Consider the following 24,570-nt stretch of genomic DNA (forward strand, 5'->3'; position numbering starts at 1 on the left):
CAAACCGAGATGAATTTTGACATATGCTTTCAAGAGCAGAAAATAACTTAAGAAACTTAAGAAAACTACAATTTTAAATATTCAACTATTAGCCTCTTGTTACACTTGCCAAGAAAACTGCAGGGATTTGTCAGGCAACCTCTCAGAATCAAAACACCACTGAATGGAAGGAGGGAAAAATGTACGAAGACAGCTCTGAGCTGTTTTTTTTATTCAATGTCTTCTGTGTATTTGGATCAGTGTCTGTCAACCATGACCACTTGAAGATGCGTGGATATGAAATCCACTTATCTTCAAACGGCCAAGGTCAAGAAACACTGAACGGGACCCTTGTTTTTTTTTTACTTTGGAGCTAAACCAGAGATCCCCAAACTTGGCAACTTAAAGACTTGTGGACTTCAACTCTCAGAATTCGAATTCTGAGAGTTGAAGTCCACAAGTCTTTAAGTTGCCAAGTTTGGGGACCCCTGAGCCAAACAGTTCAGTTACCCTTAGTTGTGCACGTTACGGAAAGGCAACTGCAGGATATGTAAAGCTCCGCGGTGTGTACACAAGCAAACACCTCTTTTCAGACCCGTCTTCTAATCAATCAGACGGACGTAATCACAGCAAACACCAAGGTCACCAAACAACTCGGCAGCTCCCGCTTCGCCCTCGGTAGGAAGCCCGCCAGACAAGGCGGGAAGAAATAGGCGGAGTCATCGCCCTCCCCCCCACCGCCACTTCCTGCTGGAGTCGAACTACAACTCCCAGCATACCTTCCGAGTGCCGGTCTGGCTCTGAAAGTGAAAACAAACTTTTGAAGGGCTGCCCGTTTCAGTGGAAACGCCACAGGTTTCGTTTCCGAGGGGGAAGCTCCGGGACGCGCCAAAGCTGCCGCCGGCGGGAGCTGAACTGGGGAGGGAGGGAGGGCGCGCTGGGGTTAGTGGGGGTTAGAGGCCCGGCGGGTGTCCAGAGGAGGAGGCCGGACAACAAAAAGCAGCAGGTCTGCGGTTCAAGCGGCGCCTCTTGCAAGAGTCCCACATGCGAGGTGCAAACGTGAGCCCGGCGCCTCTCGCTTTCGGAGAGCTTTTCCCGGCGGATCGCTTTCCATGCCGGTCGCCCTGTGTTGTATAGCCATCTAGTTTCTTTTTCAGCCATGTGGGGCTAACTAAGGAGCAGGCGGGGAAGGGAGAAAGACTTTTCCCTGCCGCTTCTGGAGCAATAAACAAACATGGAGGCGGCGACCGGCTGCAAGGAGGAGCAGCAGCAGAACCGCCTGGGCAACGGCGTGGCGAGCCCTGCCGAGGCTGCCATGGACGACTCCTTGCGGTCTCGGGGATTGTACCGCAAGCGGGTGGCGAAGGACGGCTCGTGCCTCTTCCGAGCGGTGGCCGAGCAGGTAAAAAGCAGCCCCGGCTCGGGTCAGAGGGCCGGAGTGAGAGGTGGAGGACGCCTCGTCGGGCTCCTCTCCCAACTTGTTTCATACTATTCCCGTCGCTCTCCGGAGACGAGAGGCTTGGGGGCGGGGGAAGAGAATCAACGGCGGCAAATCGATGAGGGGAGCAAGCCAGCCCCTGGTTCGCCGTAGGCCGCAGCGGATCGAAATTCCCCTGGGCCGGGCAAGGAGGAGGTCTCGTTGGCTGTGCGGGGCCCGCTGTGGGCTCTCACAAACGGCAGCCACTTCGGAAGCTTTCCGATTCGGGCTCCCTCCAGGGCGAAAGGGGAGCAGTTAAAGTACAGCGGCTTTATGAGGGGAAAAAACCCACCTGGGAAAGAAAATTCGGGATGGAAACTCCGCCTCCAGGCCTCCCTTATGGCAGCGACTCTAGTTTTTAGGGCAGGGGCCTCCAACCTTAGCCGCTTTAAGCCTGGAGGGCTACCAACCCCCAGAATTCCCCAGCCAGGAGTTGAAGTCCTCCAGGCTTAAAGCGGCCAAGTTTGGAGGCCCCTGTTCTAGGGAGACTGAAATCTCACTTTTGCATCCAGAAAGTTATTTTGGCGTTTAAGTTTGTTTCCTGTTGGAAAAAAAAATATTTTTGTTGGCCCAGAAAAAAAGGGAGGTGAGGAGGAGAAGAGATTATTTTGGTATTTTGCACTCTGGCCCATTTAAGTCTTAATAATTTCATTGGGCATACATATGGTGTGGATGAGATGCAAAACAAGAAAAACTGCAAAGGATCCAAAGTTTTTAATCTTTCCTATTAAAATTCAAAACTCACTGAAATGGATTGGCTTTCTTTTTCCTGTGGCTCAGCAGACTTGCAGGGTATTTGTGGGTCTCAACTGGCATTTAAATGCAGCCTGCAGGATGTCTGGCCTTTTGAATAAATAGATGCCCCAAGGGCTGCTTTAATTTAGGCTAGCTTCCTGTAACCCTAATGACTAGGCACTTTAAAAAAAGACAGGAATGGGAAGCTTTTCCAGAATATTGATATACTTTCATTTCCCCCCACCTAACATTGGATTCTGACATGAAAGTGGTACTTGATGATCAGAGAGGAATTATTAGGTGTGAGATACTTTAGGATTGTTCCCCAAAAAAGTTAATATTCATCAGGAAGTTCTTGGATTGATTTGCATATCCTTTGTGGAATTTATGAGGTAAGCAATTGTGTTTCCTCCAGTTGCTTTGAATTCCAAGTCTGTAAACCCAGCATAGGGTCAGTGAACAGAAATTATGGGAGTTGTCCCAAATAGGTGAATGTCATTATATTGCCTATCATTATATAGCCTGCAATAGAGTGAGTCAGCTAGTTCTGGATCCTTCTCAAATGTCAATAAAAGAAATGTTTCTAAGGGAGAAATGTTGTTTCCAGGTTAACCCAACACTAAACCACAATCTAGCCAATCAGATTATACTAAATTTTAGCGGATGTTACTAGTTTATGGTTAGATAGAATTTTTTGGCTCAGTTATCAGGATGACTGTGGATACAGCCAGCTCCTTGATGCCACAGATTCAGATTTTGCTATAATGGGCCAACATAGCTAATTCTTTGGAAATAGCTGCATTCCAAATGGCTGTAAAATAATGCAGGCCAGGGATTTGATATACAGGTAGTCCTCGGACTAACAACCATTAATTTAGCAACTTTTTGAAATTACAGTGGCACTGAAAAAAGCAACTTACAACTGGCTTTATGCACTTACAAAGGTCGTAGCATCCCCACAGCCATATGATTATGTGACTTGGCAACCATCATGTATTTACAATGATTGCAATATCCCAGGATCATGTAATTGCCAGTTGCAATCTTCCTAGCCAGCTTCTGACAAGCAAAACATGGGGGAAACCCAATTTGCTTAATGACTACATAATTTACTTAACAGCTGCGGTGATTCACTTTATTGTAGCAAAAAAAGGTCATAAAATTGATACTTAACAATCTTGCTTGAACCATGGAAATTCTGGTCTCAGTTATAGTTGTACATTGAGGACTACAGGAACAAATGATTATAAAATCTAGTCAGTACAAGTGTTGATCTGTCAAAATAAAAACCCACAAGTTTTTTCCAGGACCTTAAAGAGTATCTAAATTGATGATCTTCAAAACTGTTCATCAGACAGGATATTCAAAAAAGCAAGTAACAGTAAATCTGTCCATTATTGTGACGCTGGAGTTTTTTTTAGTTCAGATGCAGTCTTTAGGGCTTTGATAAAACAATATCCTGCAGCTTTGAAAACACACACAAAGCCATTTAAATACCAGTCTGTCTCAATACTGGCTCATAGATTCATTATTCAAGCAAAACATGTATCAACATGCTTTCTATTCTGTAAAGAAGTAGCTTTTAAGTGCCTTCACCTTCATCCGGTCCTTGAACTTTAAAATTTCAGATATTGGTTTCTTAAGATTTTGCATTACTGTATTGTACTTCGTATTTTAATAATCCTGTCATATATTTATCTGAGAAGTGCTAAAATTGATTTAATATATATCTATGTCTAGCTATTCCTGTGACTAGTTACGTGGAATGATAACAGGTTTGAGAGGAGTCCATGGTTTCTTTGAATTAGGTCTTTTACTTCGCTTCACTGGAAATAACTGTCGCTAACTTATATGGTGGTTGAATAGATAGCCTCAGTTCTGAAGGATAAGAGATCATTTATTTTTTAATTTCCTAGATAAATGAAACAACTATTGGTCTAATAAAAATATCATTTCCAAAATATAAATTGGACTCAGATGGTTTCTTCTGGATATGTTATTTTAAATAAAGATAATCATTTCTGACAGCTTATTTTAAAATTGGTAAAAGCAATTTAATTTATAAATTAAAGCTGAATTCTAGCTCTAATTTAACAACTTTAATCTTTTAGATTTTAAATTGTAAGTAAATATACATAAGTTTGGAACTCTTTTTTTAAATAACTTTTTTCCAGGTTTTCCACTCGCAGTCGCAGCATCTTGATGTTAGGATGGCCTGTATAAATTATCTGAGGAAAAACAGAGAGAAATTTGAAGCGGTAAAAACATTATATTATGGATAACTAATAAAGCCGTTCTGAACCTTTTAAGCTCATCTAATTTTTCTACGATTATGCTCTGAGAAAAAGCATGGTCAATTTTGCTTATGACTTGCCATAAGCAGTCATTTTATTCCAACTAAGAGGATCTATGGGTGGTGTTTGAATAGATCACTTCTTGATTATTCCTTGTGTCAAATGATGTGATTTATAATGGACAGAAGCTAAAATATAAAAAACTAAATAAATCATTTATTACCATATCATGATGATCAATTTTTTTGTTTTCCTTTATGACATGGGTGTCAAACTTGATTGTGTCATGTGATGTCAGGTGACATTGTGATTTTTTTTGCCTTTGCGGAGCTGAGATGGGCGTGGCCTGTGCATGATGCATCCAGGCTGCCAGTTTGACTGACACCCCTGCTTTATGGGAAGAAACTAACTCCGGATATGAAGTTTTTCATATCCACGAAAAATCCACGGTCTGTTTGCTGTTTTTTGGTTTAGTGTACTGTAGTTGCTAAACCATGTTTTATGGTTTCGTATGTTGGGTAAACTCTTCTCATTTAACCATGGTTTATTTAACTATGATAGGTGAAATCCAGTTCAATGTGATATGTACCACATCAATATCAGGCAGTTCAGTAAAACTTTCCTACATACTATATACATGTGCATGACTCATTAGGTTTTAAGAATGCTTTGGGTGTACAAATGGTTAACATTCTGACAATATAATTATATACGTCTGTGTGTTAATATGATAAATGTATTTACTTTGGCATATAGAAGCATGAGAACTGGATGCATCCAAGATATATGCATTATTTCAAAATTTTGAAATTTCTGTGGTAAAGCATTTATAAACATTGAGAACTTGCAGCGATGCAGCTTCATCTCATAGAATTCTTAGCCGTAGTGAATTCCTGGGATTTGAAGTCCATTTACATCTGAAAGTCACTAAGTTTATAAATAGCCTGGAGCTTTTTCCACAGTGTCCCAATGTCTCCCCGAGTTACCCACTTGCAATTATGGAAAGGAAGTTAGTATATGACCTGGTGCATTCCTAGATGCTACTCAGAAGCTATATCTATAATTTCTGGAGTTTTACTTATGAGTAAATTGTAAGTCTCCACAATTTGAAGATTAGAAGTAAGGATCCTTGATCAAATCTTTTTACAAAAGTGAGCCTTGTTAACTTTACTTAGGAGTAAAGCTGGATGTTTCACAGTGCTATTAATACTTTTTCATTTTCATGCTTTACAGTTTATAGAGGGGTCATTTGAGGAATATCTGAAGCGCCTGGAAAATCCACAGGTATGTACTGTCAAATTAACCTCATATATAACATTTGAGCTATCTCATTGTCTTAAGGACTGAATCTTGCAAATGAACTTTCTTTGGATATTACATGTAACAGTTTTTCAAATAATGGTTAAAAGTAAATGTACAGGTAACTACTGGTAGTCCTTGACTTACGATCATAACTGAGCCCAAAATTTCTATTGCTAAGCAAGACAGTTGTTAAGTGAATTTTGCCCCATTTTACAGCCTTTGTTACTATGTGCCAGTGTTAAGTGAATCATTGCAGTTGTTAAATTAGCAACAATTGTTAAGTGAATCTGGCTTGTCAGAAGTTTGCAAAAGGTGATCACATGATCCCAAGACCCTGCAACTGTCATGAGTCAGTTGCCACACATCTGAATTTTGATCATGTGGCCATAGGAATGCTGCAACATCAATGTGAAAAATGATCATGTCACTTTTTTCAGTGCCGTTGCAACTTCAAACAGGCATGCATGAATTATTGTAAATCAAGGACTATTTGTACCCATTACTTCAAGTGTTTTGGAGAGATTTGAAGTTATACAGAAAATGCACATTTATTGCAAATAGAGATTTGTTTATACCCATTTGTTTATTATGGCTTGCATAAAGCAAAAGAAAGACAAACCTCACACAATACACAAAAATAATGAATAGTACATATGAAAACTTAAGGAATCAGTGATTCCTGGAGATATAGTTCCTTAAGCAGTAAAATGGGTTTTGGCATATCTTTTCTCTTGTCAGAAACTTAAAATGACTTAGTGAATAAACTGTTTTTGCTGAAAGATTAGAAATAATAAGTCAAAGGAAGGCAATGAGTATAGGAATCTATTCTCAGGATAAAACTCCTGCCTAATAATTCCTGGGAATCTAACAAGACCATATTTCCTATATAGTGTTTTTGTGTGTGATCTGGATGGTCAGAGAGCACTTAACTAAGTCCCATCTATCTAGTAGGTGAACAGAGGAGTCCAGTAGATATTCTGGGTGGCAGTTCCTTCATATAGAACAGCTTTTCCTCTAATCTGAGGATGGCTGTGTGGTGCAGTGGTTAGAATGCAGTACTGCAGGCTACTTTGGCTGCCTGCCGGCTGCCTGCAATTTGGCAGTTCAAATCGTACCAGGCTCAAGGTTGACTCAGCCTTCCATCTTTCCGAGGTTGGTAAAATGACCCAACTCGATGGGGGCAATATGCTGACTCGGTAAACTGCTTAGAGAGAGTTGTTAAGCATTGTGAAGCGGTATATAAGTCTGTGTTATTGCTAGTGCTATTGCCTCCATTCTCAAAGCCTTGCAGGAGGTCTTTGAGGACTGAGTGTAGAATCACGGGCCTTAATATGTGTTGTGGTAGAGACGTTAAAGTACCTCACCGTGTAATTTGTCTATGCAACCTACTGAACAACCCATAGCTTCTCCACCTAGTTTTGCAAGTAGAATTGGGGATTGGAGGAATAAAATTTGTAGGGAAGTTTTTATTTGCTTCTGTAAATTTAAAATAGGAAGAGTGGTTGTCCATTTGTGATACTCACTTAGGGAGCATATTAATCTGGCTCTGGTGTTCATGGAAATTGGAATGATTGAAGTTCAGTTACTACTTTTTGAGCTTCTCCCTTGAGGTGATGGTGGGATAATTCTTTTCTGTTGGCTCTTCAAAGGAAATGATAAGCCAGAAGAATAAAAGGCATTAGTGCTAGAACAAAATAAGCTATTGTTCTGTCTGGAATACTGTTTTTAAAATTAATGTAATTAATAAGTCTCCAGTGCCAGGCTGTGAGGGGGCATATTTAATGCATATCTGTTTTGGCATTTTTGTATATTGCCTCTTGCTCTTTTTTGCTCTTGGTCTTTCTTTCTCTTGTCTTTTTTGACTTTCTCTTGAGTTCTTTCTATATACTGGGCAAGGATAAAAATGCAGCTGATCCTTCGCATATTTGAACTGCAGCATCATTGGAAGTGGAGACAAGGCCAATGTTTTTAATACTTTTCATTATGCATTAAGCCTTACTGTCAAGTTTCCATTCTTGTTTCACATAAAAAGGTAGTATTTGGAATTTGAAGTCAGGGATTATTTTCTCTGGTTAAACTGTTTAGAGGCAGTCTGTTCTGTTCTCAGGTTATATTGTTGGATAGGACCCCTCAGTATACAGGAGAGCAAAAATAAGGGTAGCTAGGATACATTCTGCCTGTGTAAGCAAAGCATGCAGGAATTGAAGGATTCAATAAGGTTATAAGGTTATGGATCAAGACTTTTTGGACAGGATATTTTGTATACCAGGCGGCCATGCTTCAGGAAGAATAAGGAGCATATGCTAAAAATGGAAAGAACTGATTTTAAATGAATTAAAAATTCATGAAAACTTTTGTGGAATTACAAAAACTTTTAATATTGGTGAGTTGTAAGAAATGCACATTCGTTGAGGCTTTATTAAACTTTTTCCAACCTGGAGCCATCAAGATATGTTATATTACAATTTGGGTCATAATTCCTATAATTTGAAATTGAGAAAGGTTAAACCAAAGTATTAACTATTGCTGCTTACTAGTGATTTAAGGGTTCTTAAATAACCTTTGGGATTTTCACTGATTATTTACATGTTACTTATTATTTACTTAAAATGTTTTTTTCTCTTTCTACTATAGGAATGGGTTGGACAAGTTGAAATAAGTGCCCTTTCTCTTATGTTCAAGTAAGAAATAATTATTTAAGGTTCAAAAGAATAATGCTCAAACCAATATAATGCATGTTTTTAATGTGGCAGCTTTTAGAAAAATACAAACAAATTGATCAATTTCATTTTGTAGTGGTGGAATAATCCATTTCATCCAGGATCCCATAAAGCTGCCAGGCAACCACCTTCTCTACCATATTCCCTAACAGGGAAGGTGGAGACTGGATAGAAATTGTCCAGACTGGTGGGATAAGAGATGTTTTTTTGAGGAGCATGTGGAACAGGGCCTTCTTAAAAGACTCCAGAAACATCTCCTCCTGCAATGAAAAATTTGTCAGTGTCTGAATCCAACTGGCTGTCATCATCCTGGAGGCTTTCACCATGCAGGAGGGATAGGGATCTAATCAATAGGTTGGTTGATAGTATCAAGAATTGTATCCCACTTCAGCAGGTTCAGTGGGATCAAACTTTTCCCCATAACTGGCTGAGACCTTTCCCCATGCATCTCATAGACCTGCAACATGCATGGGTTCCAAGTGAATCCAAACGACTTCGTTAGTTTTCAACAATTTCCTCTGCATGGCCCTGAAAATGGTCATTTCAGACTACCTTTAGGAGCTCTTCTGTCCCAGGAGGGACTGGGTGATCCTGAACAAGGTCGCCAGATCACACACTATGGATGCAATAAGGGAGGTGAAATAATGGCATTTTGCCACTGTTAATGACATTTGGTAGGCTTTAATAGCAATGTTTAAATTGTGTCTGGGTGGATTCATCCCTTTTTTCATCCAGCGGCACTTTAGGTGTCTCTTAGCTCTTTTAAAAAACCTGTAGCTCCTATGTGAACCATGGGCAGAGTCTGGAGCAGTGGGTCAGGAGAAGGTGCACAGGGGCTATCCTATCCAAAGCCTTGGCCACTCTTTGGTTCTAGGACATAACCAGAGCTTTGGCAGGACTGTGTAGTAAAGCCCCAGGGATATCCCTCAGATCCCTCTGGTACCCATTTGGGTCCATCAGTTGCTGGGGACATACTTCTCAAATGGGTCTGGGCTCCTTGTGGAGACAGATGGCATAAGAGAATCTCAAAGCAGGATGTGATCTCACCATGTAAGGAGAGTGGGGAGAAAATAGTGGTAGATTCCCTCATCAGATCACATTGCCAATAATCCGACAAAAAAATCATATCTAGTGTGTGACCGCTGCCTCTAATCGGATTCAAGATGATGTGAGATAGGCCCAGGGTAGCCATGAACTCAGGCTGCTTCTGAGACCAAACCCAGCAATGGAAGATTCCATAGGATCAGAAGCCTATGGAACTCTACTGCCAATTCTGGGATGTCATTCAGCTGCTTAGACAGGGAGGCTGCTGTACAGCAGGGAAACTAATAAAACAGTAACAATTCCAACTGATTTAGCTTCAGAAACAGGGTCTCACAACCAGATCCTTGGAGAACAAGGGTAGAAGAGTAGGAATAAAGGAAGAATCATATCAACAAACTTTTTTCCAATATAAATGCTGCTATAGCGGATTAGTCTGTTTATTAGACTGCTCAAATATATAAGCTACTAACATTGCCTGGAAAACAGATGAATGGATAAAACCAAAGTGGAATATAATACATAATGTATTATAGGTAGTCCTTGACTTACCAGCTGTAATGATTCACTTATCTGTAACAAGAAAAGCTGTAAAATGGGGCAAAAGTCACTTAACAAATGTTTCATTTAGCAACATAAATTTTAGGCCCTATTGTGGTTGTAAGTTGAGGACTACCTGTATATTCTAACATTCTGTTTAAGAAATCAGGGAACTTAAGGCATTATGTGCATGATGTAAAGTGTTGTGTGTGATTAGTGCTGCTAGGCTTGTTCATGGCTTCTTGAGGGTTGATCACATTTGGTAGGTCCTTTGGTGAAGTTTGCAGAATAGATTTAGCATTGGGTATTACTGTGCTAAAGATCCAAGGAAGCTTATTTAATTGACAGTTTTAAGGCAGACGTATTTTAAGGCAGATATGGGTGAAACTTTGGTCATGAGGGAGGAGTGGAGAGAATATCAGGTTCTCTTAAGCAGTCCTGTTCCATCTAAGAGCCATTGCCAATTCCTGCGGCTTGACCTGAGTCTTGCAGTTAATAGTGTTGCCATTGCAGAATTCACAATATATTTTTCCTGAATTATATAAACTCATTAAACAAAGATTCATGCACAGTTTCATAAAGATCAGTCTATTCTATTTTTATTTATTATCCATTTCATGATAAAACTTGTGATTTCCCCTTATACATTTTCTAGAAAAGATTTTATAATATATCGGGAACCAAACTGCACTCCTTCTTATATAACTGAAAATGGCTTTCCCGACAAGGTAAGATGAATCCAACTGTAATATATCTTGAAATGCATATAACTTGAAGAATTGTGAGGTTTTTGCAGAAGTAATGTAGGAAGTATTGTGCTAGTCTTTAATTTGTGTGTAAATTTGTTAACTATTATATCTTAAGTATTTTTGTGCTCTTTTTTAGATATTGCTGTGTTTTTCAAATGGCAATCATTATGATATTGTCTATCCTATAGACTACACAATCAAGGCTGCTCTTTGTCAGTGTAAGTATTAATATGATATATCAACTTTGAAATGTAATCATAGTTAGGAATCAGAGATCCCTCACATAGTTGCATGTTTCTATATGTGGTGCGGCTGTTTTAACAGGCAAAAATATAACCAAAATGTAAATGCTGATAGAGTTGAAGAACTCTGACTATTGGTATCCAGTATAAGTGCCTTCCCTGATACAGCGCCCACCCTCTGGAACATTCTACCCTCCAAGGTTCCACTGTTCCATTATTTTATTACTGTTATGCTTACAGTTCTTTTCATTTCTCATTTTTATTGTTGTAAGCTGCCTAGTGTATCCCCCACTGTGAGATAGGTGACAAAATTAACAGCAACAAAAATAACTTATTTTCTGTAAACTAACATAACAGTGAATTGGGTGCACTAGTAGTCCTTGTGGCAGGTATCCATGAAATATATATTAAGATGAGTTCCTGCATTTGAGTTGTCCACATAAATTATATTGTAGCTGAAATTGTAGTTTAAATATCTAAACACAGCTATTAGTAAAATATGTATATGTGTGTACCGTACCTAAAATGGACATAGTGTAAAAATGGATGTAGTGTTCGGTTGTTTGCTTTATCTACATGAATGTGTTTGCAAGTGGATGTTGTAAAATTGATTATAAGTAATGGTAGAACAGCCAACACCCCCCGCCACCCCCCACCCCCCCCAGTTTGGGATCCCAAATGTGCTTTTTCAAAAAACCAAAAAGTTCAGTTGCCTCTTGAAAAGGCACCTTTGGGACAACCATGACATGAATGACTGAGAATCACCACAGATGCTTAGTTTGGGATATAAGTTGGGAGCTGAAGAACTGTCTGGAGAATTCCAGTTCTTCAAAAAGTGCTCCTGGAAATGCTGCATGATAGGGTAACTGGAAATTGAAACCTGTGGAAATGCTTCAGATGAACAGGATATAAAACTCATATTTTGAGTATTTGATCTGATACCCCAGGTTTCAGATCTGCTGCTGCAACCGTAAGTTAATTTGCCTACTTGGAAATGAAAAGTCCTGAAGATAGGCTGAAGTTTATCAGAGTAATTGAAGTTAATGTTTTTGCTAACCTATACAAAAGCATTATTCCCAGAGGTATAGAGTTATTTCATAGGGAATTGCAGTTAGTAAATTGCAGTTAGTAATTAGCTGTCTCTGTTTCCCTTTTTAGGAAAGGATAAACCTGCTTCTTCATTTTCAATTTTACTTATTTGCAGCATTCCCATCAATCATTCAAGGGAGTTAATAATCTAAAATAAAATACAAATAATTACAATCAAGTAAAATATTTTGATTGTCCAAATAATAATTTTAAATATTTTTATTTTGTTTTTATTTCCATTTTATATTAAAATATTAACACCCTTGAGTGACTTATGGACAGAAAGATTGCATGTACTATAAATCAAAATAAGAATAAATTTTCCTATCAAATGTAAATGTTATACAAATATAGTTCTGGATTCCTTAACAGAATATATGTATAAGTCTGGCTGCTTCCCTAAATCAACTGCTGCAATAATTTTCAAAGGGTGCTGGCTGCTTAACCTCTGGAAAATTATACTTGCTGCCTAATTTTAAAATGTCCTCAGTTTTGTCATCAGTCCCTTTTGGAGCTTTTTTATTTTAATAATAACTAAAGCATGTTTGTGATAAATGCCTATTGGTATTTGTTTTGTGTCCTAACTAGCTATTCTATATGAATTGCTGTATGAACAAGTATTTGGTGTTGATGTGAATAAAGTCTTAGAAGAACTGAACCATGCTGATTTGATTAAGAATGGCAGAAGAAACAGCGAAGAATCTGATTCAGAGGATGAAGATCTAGAGTAAGTAAACCTGCGTGTTTAAAAGTTAAGATGGTAGGACAGATACAACTTATTCTACAGTTATGTACAGAAAAGTGAACAGTATGAGGAAGTAGTATGTTTTCCTCAAAACTACATGCATTATCCCATTTACTATTATGGGAATTTCTCCTCAAAGATATCTGTAAGGTGTCAGATTGAGGAATACCATTGTATATAAATTAGCCAAATAATATAACTAAATCGTTACAGAAATCAATCTTGGTCAAAGGAAGGGATGACGTATAGGAGATTAATTCTACCTTCTTATAATACTTGTGCTTTGTATGGTTCCTTAGGGCCTTATTTCACTCTACTCATCAATAAAGGATACAATCTCATATCTACAGCCTAGGTGCCTCCATAAACCATAGTTCTTGATAACTTGATATATTGGATATATACAGAAAGAATATGTAAGATCATATACATATTAAACATACAATTTGATTTTGCATTATTTTAGCAACAAATACGATTTGATTTGAAAACCCAGTTACTGGTGCAAAGTACCCACTCTCAACATTATATCAAAATAAAATTAGAATTTGTGTCTTTGACTCAGAGGGTGAGGCAGGAGCTCTGATATTTCCCATCAATAGTATTGTAGAGGGCATTTGAATTGATAGTTAAGCTCTTGCACATTGATGTTTGGTATGGCCAGAATTTTAATAGTTTGCAGATAAGAAATAGGTTGCTGCTCCATTTTAAAACAGGGTGATATTGAACATGCTGAACTACAAGCTAATCAACTGCCTTTTGTTTTTACTGACACCATAGGCCTTAGTTGCCCAGTTTACACATGCATAGGATATGATCTTAAAGCTAGACTTATAGATAGCTTCCTTTCACTTACTGTCTTCCAAATGCGTTGGAATTTCAAATGTGTTGAGTGTGCAACACTCAGAAGTCACATATAAAGATTGCAGTTTAGGAAGATAACATGAGAGATTTTTGCCTCTTTGTTTTAATTTCCAGTATCTCTTCTGTTGGTGTCAGAGTTAATACAAAAAGGCATTACAACTTGTGAGCTGGATAGAGTTAAAAATTCTCATCCCCCTGAGATTGAGGCTGGTTCCAACCCTCTTGGTGTTTTGGAAGCCCCTCAAAACAGGAACTAGGAGAGAGTGGAGAGTGTTGGGTGATTATATGATAATTAGCCGAGGCACTCTATATTTTGCTGCCATTTTATCTTTGACTTGTTTTCAATTTTAATTTAAATTGTGTTTTTAAGTGATTATATATATATATATATATATAAGTTTTATTAATATGCCACATAGAATCACTTTGTGGGTGACTATAAAAATGTGATTAAATGATTACTGAACTTTACCACACAACCAGCAACAACTTGAGATTGCCAGTGGGGAGTGGGGATGGGGGCCTAATTGATGGTATGAGGGCTATATATGAATAGGTGAGATGAACCACTGAGATGCATAAGCTTCCTCTGTTGTCCCTGTCCAAAATAATATTTAAGGTTAATATTAAACTGGTCTGATATATGTTTAATACAGTGACAGTAGATTAGTATTGACTTAATAGAATATCGTTCTATTGAAGCTGCTCAGAGTGAAATGCACTATATCCCTATGCTTCTCAGAGTTTACTTCTTTCATAAGAGTAAACATGAATAATGATTGTTTATATGAAAACAGAGTTCTTACTTGATTTTGAAATGTTTCTGTTGTATATCTTTTCCTTTGTCCAGAAGTGAAGAGGCTATAACAAGTTATACAAACAACAAGAAGGTATTTTATTTCAGTCTGTTCACCTATTTATTCAGTGTCTATGGCTGTTCCTCTTATATAGTGTGACTCTGGGTGATCGTATTAACTTCTTGAATTTTTGCAATCTGCTGTAACTTGGAATCACAGTTGCTACGATCTATCTTCTAGGAGAATTACTTGGTATACTCTTACTATCTTTAGTAGGTAAGAAAGAGCTCCCAGAGCCCAAGAGCCTTACTGGCAAGTAAAAATAAATAAAATAATAAAATAAATAATAAAATAAAATAAATTCTGTAGTTTCATCTTCTAGTCATACAATGTTGTGTGTGACTTAGGAAAGAAGCCCCATTCCTTTGGGAAGTAGATCCATCTTAACAAGGCGTAGAAAAAACTATTATAAAAAAGGAAAGCAGATGATAATTTCTAAAATTTATATATAAAATATTCATTGCTGGAGAGAGCAATAAATTGAGTATTTTTTAAAGTCAATATCTGAAAACAATCTCCCATAGAGAAATTATAAAGAGCAATATACAATTCAGGGAATATCACAAGATGGATCTGCTGATTAATATAAAAACATTTCAGAATTCTTTATCTGGGAAGTAGATAAAGAAGTATAATCTTGAGAATATAGGAAGGCATTAGAACAAGAATGTACAAATGGTCCTCATTTAATAATCACTCATTCAATGTCTGTTCAAACTTTTGACAGTGTGAAACAAGTGGTACGTATGACTGGTCTTTAAAAGTTCCAACTCTTGCGGAGTCCCTGTGATCACACAATCCAGATGCTGATCCAATCAGCCTGGGTCTCCAGCCTTTGCAGTATCCCATGGTCATGGGGAACATGATTTGCAATCTTCCCTGCTGAGCTTCCCATAAGCCAAGTAAATGGGGAATCTGGCAGGAAGTTTTAAGTCGTAATCATGTCCTGTTTCACTTAACGATTTGTGTGGTCCACATTTAAAGTTGATAATGGGGGCCTCCTGGAACTGACACTGGTAAGTGGAATGGTCATGCGACATCACACTTCACAACCACACACTTAGCAACAGAAGTTGTGTCCATTATTAAGTGAGAAATAATAATACACTGCAGCTGATGCTATTAATGTGAAAGATTTAAAGAGTTAAACTTTAAAAGGTACTAATCTATGAAATGGTAGAAACAGCATATAAAGGATTATGCTGTAAATTGCTTTGAGCATTTGCGGTATGCACATTTTTCTTCATATGCCTTTAAGGGAAAAAAAATAGCTTACCCACATATAATCAGAAAAGGAAATATTGAAGTTGCTAATCAGTGAAGTCTTGTGAATTGTGCAGTTGCTAAGCTTTGCATTATATGCTTATCAAGTCATAAATATTGGGCTATTGTATTATTAACAATCATGAATAATACTTAGAAATTTTTTACATGAAGATGTTCTTATTTTGTATGTATGTTTGTACGGTTTTGATTTAATAATCGATATACTATTGCTTGGATTTGCTTCAAATTCTTTTTATATCCTGTATAGAATCATTTATTTTTCGAAGTATTTTTTATCTTTTTGCATAATAGCTTCATAAACATGGGAAATCTCATAATGTTACAAGCTTATCTGGAAAGGTTCTTCATTCCCTTAATCCATTAGTTTATCACAATGTTGAATACGAAGTCTGGCGGCAGTCAAAAATAGGTAAGGAGCTAGTGCTGAAATCACTTACTCTGGGAAGAAAGACAGAGGAAGCTGAGTATTTTTTTTGTGCTCGCCTAAGAGTATAGTATAATGCATTTTCTTTTTGTGCTTGCAGATCAGCAAAAAGAAGATTTTTCTATTGCTGCTGGCATGCAGTATTCTGTTGGAGATAAATGTAAAGTAGGTGGCATTACATCTGAGTAACTCTGCTTAACAGCTCTTTCATTTTTCAGCATCATGCATAGTGTTTCACTTAGATTACCACTTTCCCTCCATCAGGGATATGTGCTTCTAAGAGCAGCTTTGCAAGGTGGAAATGTGTCTGGAGCAAGGTTGGGCATGATGATTCAGGGATAGAAGAAGTTGCTGTTACATTAAATTTGCACTGCCTCTCTGGGATGAAATGTTGATAAGCCCATTGTTTATTTCATTGTGCTACTTTGGCTTATTGCCTTGTGCTCTGTTTCTGATTCAGCCATTTGTTCATTATCTTCATTGATTCATTTTGCCTGCTTGAGGACCCCCAGTCCTCCCAGATATAGTGACTTTGGAGCATCCAGAGCATTGTATAGTTTCTAAATGCCATAGCCCGAAGCCACTCAGAAGACCCCTTTTTCACATGCCTCCTAACCGTTGTGCTTGGTAAGGAACTGGGATTGCCTTAAAATCGGAAAAACCTATTGGGTCAAAGGAGGGTTTTTTTCCATAGAAGCCTTATGGACTGTGGAATAAAGAACGGCAGATGCCATATGTTTGGTTTAGTTTCAAATTACTCCATGACAAATTTGGGACTAAAAAGAGTACGAATATTTTTGGCAGCTTTTGAAAGACATTCTGTATCTGGTACAATCATGACATGTATTCATTGTTAGCTTTGTTTTCTTTTTAAAAAATTAAAGTGATTGGCACAACTTACAGCAATCAATTCCAGAGTTTAAAGTGCTATATCATTAAACAAATATTTTATTTAATCTCTCCTGAATTTCTCACCGTTCCACATCATTCAATTACCTGTATGGCACTAAAATTAGAATGGATTAGAAAAAACTTCCTAATTTATGAACCTCTTTCCTGTATTTCCTTTGCATACAATTTATTTTACTTTCTCCATAGGTATATTTAGAGCACAGTGGAAGGTATTACAATGCTCACATTCAAGAAGTCCAGTCTGCAGATGGACCAGTTATTGTTTTTGTGGAAGAACTTGGTGTTAAGTAAGTAACCTTGGGATGAATGGTGGAATAGTAAATACTGTGAGATAGCCTAATTTGTAATCTAAGTAATAGATTCTCTTACTTCACATTTTAGAAGCATTTATGGAGCTCAGACCTAAAATTTTTGATGACCGCACAAGATCCCCCTCCATAATCTGTAATAGAACTATGTAATGTTCTAAAGTGTACACATTTTGCTATCCAAAATGGAATATTGTTGGTTTCTGTTCGGTCAGATTTTTCCTGGTTTGCGAAATATGAAAGATTTGTAGATAATTACACTTGTAAGTGGTGCATTAAAAAGGCAGGATGGAGTTTTGTATATAAATAATATTCAGTGCTAGAATGTTTTGAATTAGATTCTTGAAAGGACTATGTATTTTTGAGGCATGTCATTTCCATTAAAAATCCCTCTAATATTTAAGTAATACACGAAATTACTAAATTTATATTCTCTTAGAAGTAAAGTGTGTTGATAATTGCATGTGATAGTATTATCTAACAATAAATGTGAGATACTAAAATGATTAATTAAATTGATTATGTTCAAAGAAATACTTTTTATGCACAATTATTGGGAAATTCTAGTAATTTATTTAGTATTTTTATGTCGCTAAAAAATTGTTCTGTAATTTGCATCCCTATTTACTAGAGCAGATATAAAACTGCAGTCTAGCAAGAAATGATGGAACTATGTTAAAAACTAGTGGTTAAGGCATCGGGAAGCAAAAGACTGTATTAGTCTTACCTTAGGCGTGAAAGCAAATCAGTTATTTTGGACCAGTTACTTTCTCTCAATTCACCTCACCTCTCAGGGCTTTTGTGGGAAAATAGGAGGATGAAAGAGTATTAGGTTTGTCCATCACTTGAGTTATTTATAAAAACAGTGAAGGAAGGGTACAAATGAAATAAATAGTAAAAGGTATTGCGAAAAACTATTAAATATAGATTTGTTAAAAACCTATCAAAATATGTGTTTTTAAAGTCAACAAATATTGGAGCCATTAGATTCAGGAGGGGAAATGGCACTGATTGTTTATCTTATGGGAATGTATTTCAGTTGCCCAAGTTAAGTAAAAACATCACTGGATTTAACTGCGCTTCTTGCAGTTAGTAGTAGCAATGTAAACACAGTTTGGAAAGAAGTGGCATTGTGTCACACAGTGAAACACTGGAGGAGGAGTGGATACCTCTTGCCTATTTGAAAGAAACATGAATTCTGTTTAAAAGGGACAGTTTTAATTATTGATCATCTAACATTCCTTAATATTCTTTCTTCTTCTTAAAGTATTAAAATAATACTATGAACAACTTGAAGGTGATTTACTTATTTGATTTATACCCCACCTTTCAGGTATTCAGCAAATATAACATTGCAAATATGGCAAATATAACATTCCGTCTTCCCATTTTTCTTCCACAGAAACAACCCTGTTATGCAACTAAACATAACAGAGCTTGGGTTTCCTGTTCCTAATCTAGACCATAAACTGCTATACCTCTGTTGTGCAATAGAAATGTAAATTAAGTACACATACAGAGAAATTAAAAATTATGTTCCATAATTGTGTACAGGTTCTGTTAGCAGCCTGTTTGGTTTTACTAATGCCTTCAGTGCAACAGTGAAATTATTACAGAGGTTTTGTTTCTTCTTTCTTCCATCAGGCATTCAGTACTGCTAAGAAACATTAAACCTCTTCCACAGGCAACTCCTTTGGAAACCTGGAGCACAGTACCAGGGAAGAAAATTAAGAAAGCCACTTCAGTGCATGGGCAAAATGTTCAGACTGGTATGTGTTTTTAACTTGAATTCTACTGACTTGATTGCTGATCTGTTTTGGAGTAATTGATGAAAAATGTGTCTCCCAGATACAGATTGCAGAGGTTCCAAAAATCCAAACAAGCTAATAAAAACCACATCAGTTTTATCTCCTCGAACGCAAATCACAAGACAGCATCACTTGCCCAGTTTGGGGGTGTCTTCTCAACAATCTTCTGCTCATCACAAAACTCAAGGCAGAAGCCCTCTGCAAGCTGTAAGGTGACTAATATCTCATACTTTTTTGGCTACAACTTGACATTTTAAAATAGGAGTTACTAATTGCTCTTTCTATGCTTTATTTCATTTCATTTTGGTTCAATTTGAATTTCTTTTTCAAAATACTTAAGAGTGAAGATAGAAAAGAAAAAGGAATTATTTACAAAGTGTAAGAACTTCATAGGAACTTACAAAATACTAAGACAAAGGGAAATATTCCTCTATTATTTTACTAATAAATTAGAACTGTGTAATCATATCTCAATTTGACCCTTTATAAAGACTGTTATTAAAGTCATAGATTAACAAAAACAGCCAAAATGATAGGACTTACTGCAATGAGAAGAAACAAGAATTTCTAGCTAAACTTGAAGAAAAATGAAAGTATCCAAAGCTACTTGTCTGAAGTAAGTATATGACATGTAGGAGGTGAGCAGGCTAAGCTGGAAAGTGGGGTTAAACATGTCATTAGTTTGGGATAATTGTGCAGCCACAAGAGACCCCGAGACCAGCCTCCACCATGAATTTTGTTGATCCTTCTCTAGCACCACTTTAACTTGGACTGTTAATTTACCAGATTCTTGTGTATAGGTAGCAATAAACTCCTTAGTGCTTTAAATTCAGTGAATGTTCATGGTAGTTTGCACCTGACAGACATCAGACAGAATCAAAAGATTGAAGACATTTTGTTAATAGAAACCTTAAACTTGGATTATGCAAAATTGTATGGTTGGTCTTTAATAATTGGAACTGGATTTCTGTTGCCAAGTGATGCAGTTATAAAGTGTGATGCCACATGACCCCATAGTTTAGTGATGTCACTCTCCGTTGCCTTTGTTAAGTGAACATTGTAAGTGAGCCCTGGATGACCTGTAAACAGATTGGCAGGCAGGTAAATGGTTACTGTGAGGAGGGGGAGAATGTGTGGTCACCTGTGAGATACAGTAGGGCTGAGGGTGTGTGCTGTTGTGGAGTGTGTGTGTGAATGACTTACAGAGCGATTTGTGAAATTTGCTGCTGGCTTCCCTGTTGACTTTGCTTGTAGAAGCGCACAGGGAAGGTTGCAAATGGTGACCATGGGACTGTGGGATGTTGCAATTGTCATTAAGTAGAAGTGCTTGCTAAATGCCCAGTTTGTGGTCATGTGACTGGATGCTTGGACACCTGGAACTTTGAGAATCAGTCATAAGTACTTGTTCAGCCTCATTGTAACTTTGGTCGTTAACCAAAGGTTGTTAACTGAGAACTATCAGTACATGCAAAATTATAGTCAATTAATCATTTCCAAATTATGTTAAAGTTAATACCAGATGGGATTTTTTTTAGATCAAGTTATTTTTTGACATTGAAACATACCCACCAACCTTATTCTGCCAGTCCTCAAATGGAATAATTAAATGTAATTTTTTTGTGGCAGGCATTGTGTCTTTCCAAGAGCTAACCATACATAATGTCACCTCAGTATACTTTTGTAAGAATATATGGCTAGGAGGTGATGATTAACCAAAAAAAGCTGGCACAAATGGAAAGTCAGCATTTAAAATTGGTATATTTCTGTAGCCATTCATCTTTCAGAACTGCTGAGCTTTGTGTCATTGCCACCATCTATGAATGAACATATATTGCAATATTGATACATTAATGTACTTTCTGATAGGATTATTCTCCTTGGATTTTCTGTTGAGAAACTAAAACAGTAATATTTAAATGAAGATAGTTTCCAGTGATAAAAAGTTTAGATTAGTTTGAAATGTAGGATTAGCTTTTCATCCAGCAATGTTGCAGGCCAAAGCAGTCAACATCAGATGAAGCACCATTTGGCTACTACACATTGTATATGCAGTGCCCGGTTTCTAAAAACAAGACCAAATGAATATTTGACATGCCGTAAAAGGATAATGGAGGGGTTTGATGACTCAGTGATTAAAGATGCTGAATTTGTCAGCTGGAAAGCTAACAGCTGGGGTTTGAGGTTCAAACTCTGCAGGACAGAAGAGTTCCATCACTTGCCCCAGCTCCTGCCTAACTAGCATTTGAAAGCAAGTGAGTAGATGAATAGTTACCACTTTGGTGGGAAGGTAACAGCGTTCAGTGCATCTTGGCATATGGTCAAGGTGGCCACATGGCCATGGAAGTGTCTTCAGACAAAGCTGTCTCCCTCGGCTAAGAAATGGGAGATGAACCCTGCCCCCTGAGAGTCAGACCCTACTGGACAAAGGAAATCTTTACTTTTTAAAGGGGTGGTGAAACTGTTGCAGTTTTAATAGATGTAATTCTCACCCCGACCCCCCCAGAAAAACAGATTGTGAGACAGTGCAAGAATTGGACCACCGAGACAAGAATTGTAATGTTGGTCTTTCTCCAGAGGAACATAGAGAGAAACAAGCTATAGAGGAAGTTAATTCATTGTATGAAATCCAGTTCCAGGATGAAGAAGCTTTTCCTGCACTTTTGGTATGTATGCTGGGTTTGCCATTGGGCTCTGTGTATTCTCGACTATAGTACATTATTCTGTTCCAGTGAATAATGAAAGAGACAGTCACAACCGAAATATTATCTGATATGTTTTGCTTTGCCAGTTGAATCTGTTATATACTATGGCACTCGAATAGTACAGACATTCTGCACCAAATCCTAAGATGTTTAATAAGATAAACCAAATTTTAAAGTGTTTTCTTTTCAAAACATGGGAGCCCTTCAGACAATGTTGGCACCAACATCCAACTTAATTAGGTACATATTGGAGGCCAGTGCATCTAAGAGCTGCACAGCTCATGTAACTATACTGGACAGCTGTCCCATATTAATGACTTGCACTCATCTCTAATATCCATGTTAAGGCTTGGTCTCATTATTAACAGTGCTGACTCTTAGACAGATCCAGTGCACATTGAGATATCAGTTTGATAAACAAACAAATAAGCAAGAAGGGTGCTGGCAACAATACACTTTGCATTCCTTAAACTAAAAATGGGTCTGCCATTAGCTATTATCATTTTTTCTCGTTTAAGAAACACAAAAGAGCTTGGATAGGTATAGTGCTATTTAAGGAATACATACACTAATAACTTCTACTGTAGGGACAAAGAAAAACCTAATTCACAAGATTCAACTGATCCATTAATTTGAATAGAAATTACCTCATTACAATGAGGTTAAATATAGTAAAGGAACATAGCCACAACCTGATCTTCCTGATTTTGTTCATAGGCTGGACACATTCAGTATTTTATGATATTTGTCTGTCCAAGTAGTATTTTTGTTTTAATAAATAGTATTCCCTCATATTCCCCAGTCTGGCTTTAAAAATCAGAGGGGAATTTTGTGATGCAGAATGTTTGCTAGGCTAAGGAAGAAGAGCACTTAAAATTGTAGCTCTTCGAGTTTTGACCATTGTGCAGATAATTAAACTTTGCGATTATATATTCAGAACAGGAACAAATGCTTTGGATTGGGACTCAATATAAGGAAGTTCAAAAGGACTTTTACTCATTTTGAGAGTGTAGGTTTAATAATTCATTCTCAGTTTGGGGAAGATTACTTGACTTGGATTTTAACTGCATACTGGATGACCCATCCTTTCTTGGGTCATTATTTCAGAGTTGTTTCCTTACCTAAACAGATAAGCGCAATGATTATGGGCAGGTAGTAGAGTAATGGGAGTTAGAGCAAGTTCTGACTTTCTGCCAGCTTTCCCATTGATTTTGTTTGTGGGAAGCTGGCGAGGAGTGTTGGAAACCATGAACATGTGACGGTGATATGACGTGTTGCAAGCAGCCACAACTTTGCCCAATCTGAAGACCCTTGAAATTTCAATTCTATGGGAGTAGTGGGTCACAGATTTTGGAATCATTCTTTAACTTACTTCCTTTGAGATACCTTGATTCAAAAGTTGTTGCCTTATGATGCACCGTTTTGCCCAAATGAAGATGGCAAACAGACCGAAGAATTTTAATAATATATAAATTAAAGCAAGAAGATAATTTTTAGGGCTGCAATTCTTAGCACTATTATTAGAACACAACATCTGAGGAATCCTGTTATTTTTCTTGAGGAAAAAAACAGTGAAGACTCAGAATTAATTTTGCTAAGATTACCTTATCTTACTCGGAAGTTTGGTAAATTTATTATGGGAATATATTAACCTAAATTTTGATTTAAATGACTTTGTAGCTCTTGTGACCAGGACTTTCATATAAAATTAGGAGCTCTCTCAGGTTCATATTCACTTATTTCAGAATACACCTGTGTCTCAAGTAGCAACACAAACTAATGAGACCTCTGCATGGCAAACATCCCAAGTTCCTAACGGGAGAAGAATCGGCAACCTGAAGGAAGAACAGGTGATAAAAAATAAACATGCAAAGGATAAGAAAGGTATGAACAAAGGCAGATATTGGGCTTTCTTTGGATTGATGACCAATATATTTTCATATTAAAGATATTAGAATATTATTCATTAAAGGAGATAACGTAGTAAAAGAATAGCACAGATTGGAGGGCTTGGAGACCCTAAAATCTTGGTGTATTTTCAGAACATAGATGAATAATCCTGTGCTCTGAAAATACACCTAGTTTATTAGATTTTAGGTTCCCGTGTTGTTGGCTATATTGGCGAGAGAGGATATAGAAGTTCATAACATCTGAAAGTTGCAGTACCTGCTTTCTGGTATTCTGTGATTTCGTTAATTTTGCTGCTTTCTCACACATTATTGCAGTGTCTAATCTTGAGCAGATTCTCTCAAATCAGAAGCTAAATCCCAGAATGTCTAAGGTAAGCATGGAACACTGTGATGCATCCTGGTCATTTCTTTTGCAAAATGGACACAATCAAGTGTTCTTTCTAATTTGCAGGACGCTAAGGAGGATGTAGCTGTTGGAGGTATATCATCTCCCTCAAGCAATGGAAATATTCATTCACCGTCAGCTGAGCAGGTAAGAGATGCATGTTTAAATTTCTGTGGCCGTTTCAGAGGAAAGATTACCTT

General features: G+C 37.4%; 1 protein-coding gene across 1 annotated transcript in view; it reads left to right on the forward strand.

Annotated features, from left to right (window-relative positions):
• The first annotated feature begins 722 nt into the window (after positions 1–722).
• Positions 723–24,570, forward strand: part of OTUD4 (OTU deubiquitinase 4) — a 29,519-nt gene continuing 5,671 nt past the window's right edge. Inside the window, exons 1-17 of the mRNA XM_026698107.2 lie at positions 723–1,381; positions 4,366–4,449; positions 5,719–5,769; positions 8,422–8,468; positions 10,744–10,816; positions 10,974–11,055; positions 12,757–12,895; positions 14,628–14,667; positions 16,213–16,330; positions 16,446–16,510; positions 17,444–17,544; positions 19,210–19,334; positions 19,414–19,585; positions 21,877–22,036; positions 23,821–23,959; positions 24,301–24,356; positions 24,437–24,517. Coding sequence (XP_026553892.1) covers positions 1,214–1,381; positions 4,366–4,449; positions 5,719–5,769; positions 8,422–8,468; positions 10,744–10,816; positions 10,974–11,055; positions 12,757–12,895; positions 14,628–14,667; positions 16,213–16,330; positions 16,446–16,510; positions 17,444–17,544; positions 19,210–19,334; positions 19,414–19,585; positions 21,877–22,036; positions 23,821–23,959; positions 24,301–24,356; positions 24,437–24,517 — 1,701 coding nt within the window. The 5' untranslated portion in view covers positions 723–1,213. The remainder of the gene's footprint in view (positions 1,382–4,365; positions 4,450–5,718; positions 5,770–8,421; positions 8,469–10,743; positions 10,817–10,973; positions 11,056–12,756; positions 12,896–14,627; positions 14,668–16,212; positions 16,331–16,445; positions 16,511–17,443; positions 17,545–19,209; positions 19,335–19,413; positions 19,586–21,876; positions 22,037–23,820; positions 23,960–24,300; positions 24,357–24,436; positions 24,518–24,570) is intronic.

The sequence above is a fragment of the Pseudonaja textilis genome, chromosome 6 (genome assembly GCF_049901715.1).
Source record: "Pseudonaja textilis isolate UNSWEBS1 chromosome 6, rPseTex1.2, whole genome shotgun sequence".
NCBI classification, from domain to species: domain Eukaryota; kingdom Metazoa; phylum Chordata; class Lepidosauria; order Squamata; family Elapidae; genus Pseudonaja; species Pseudonaja textilis.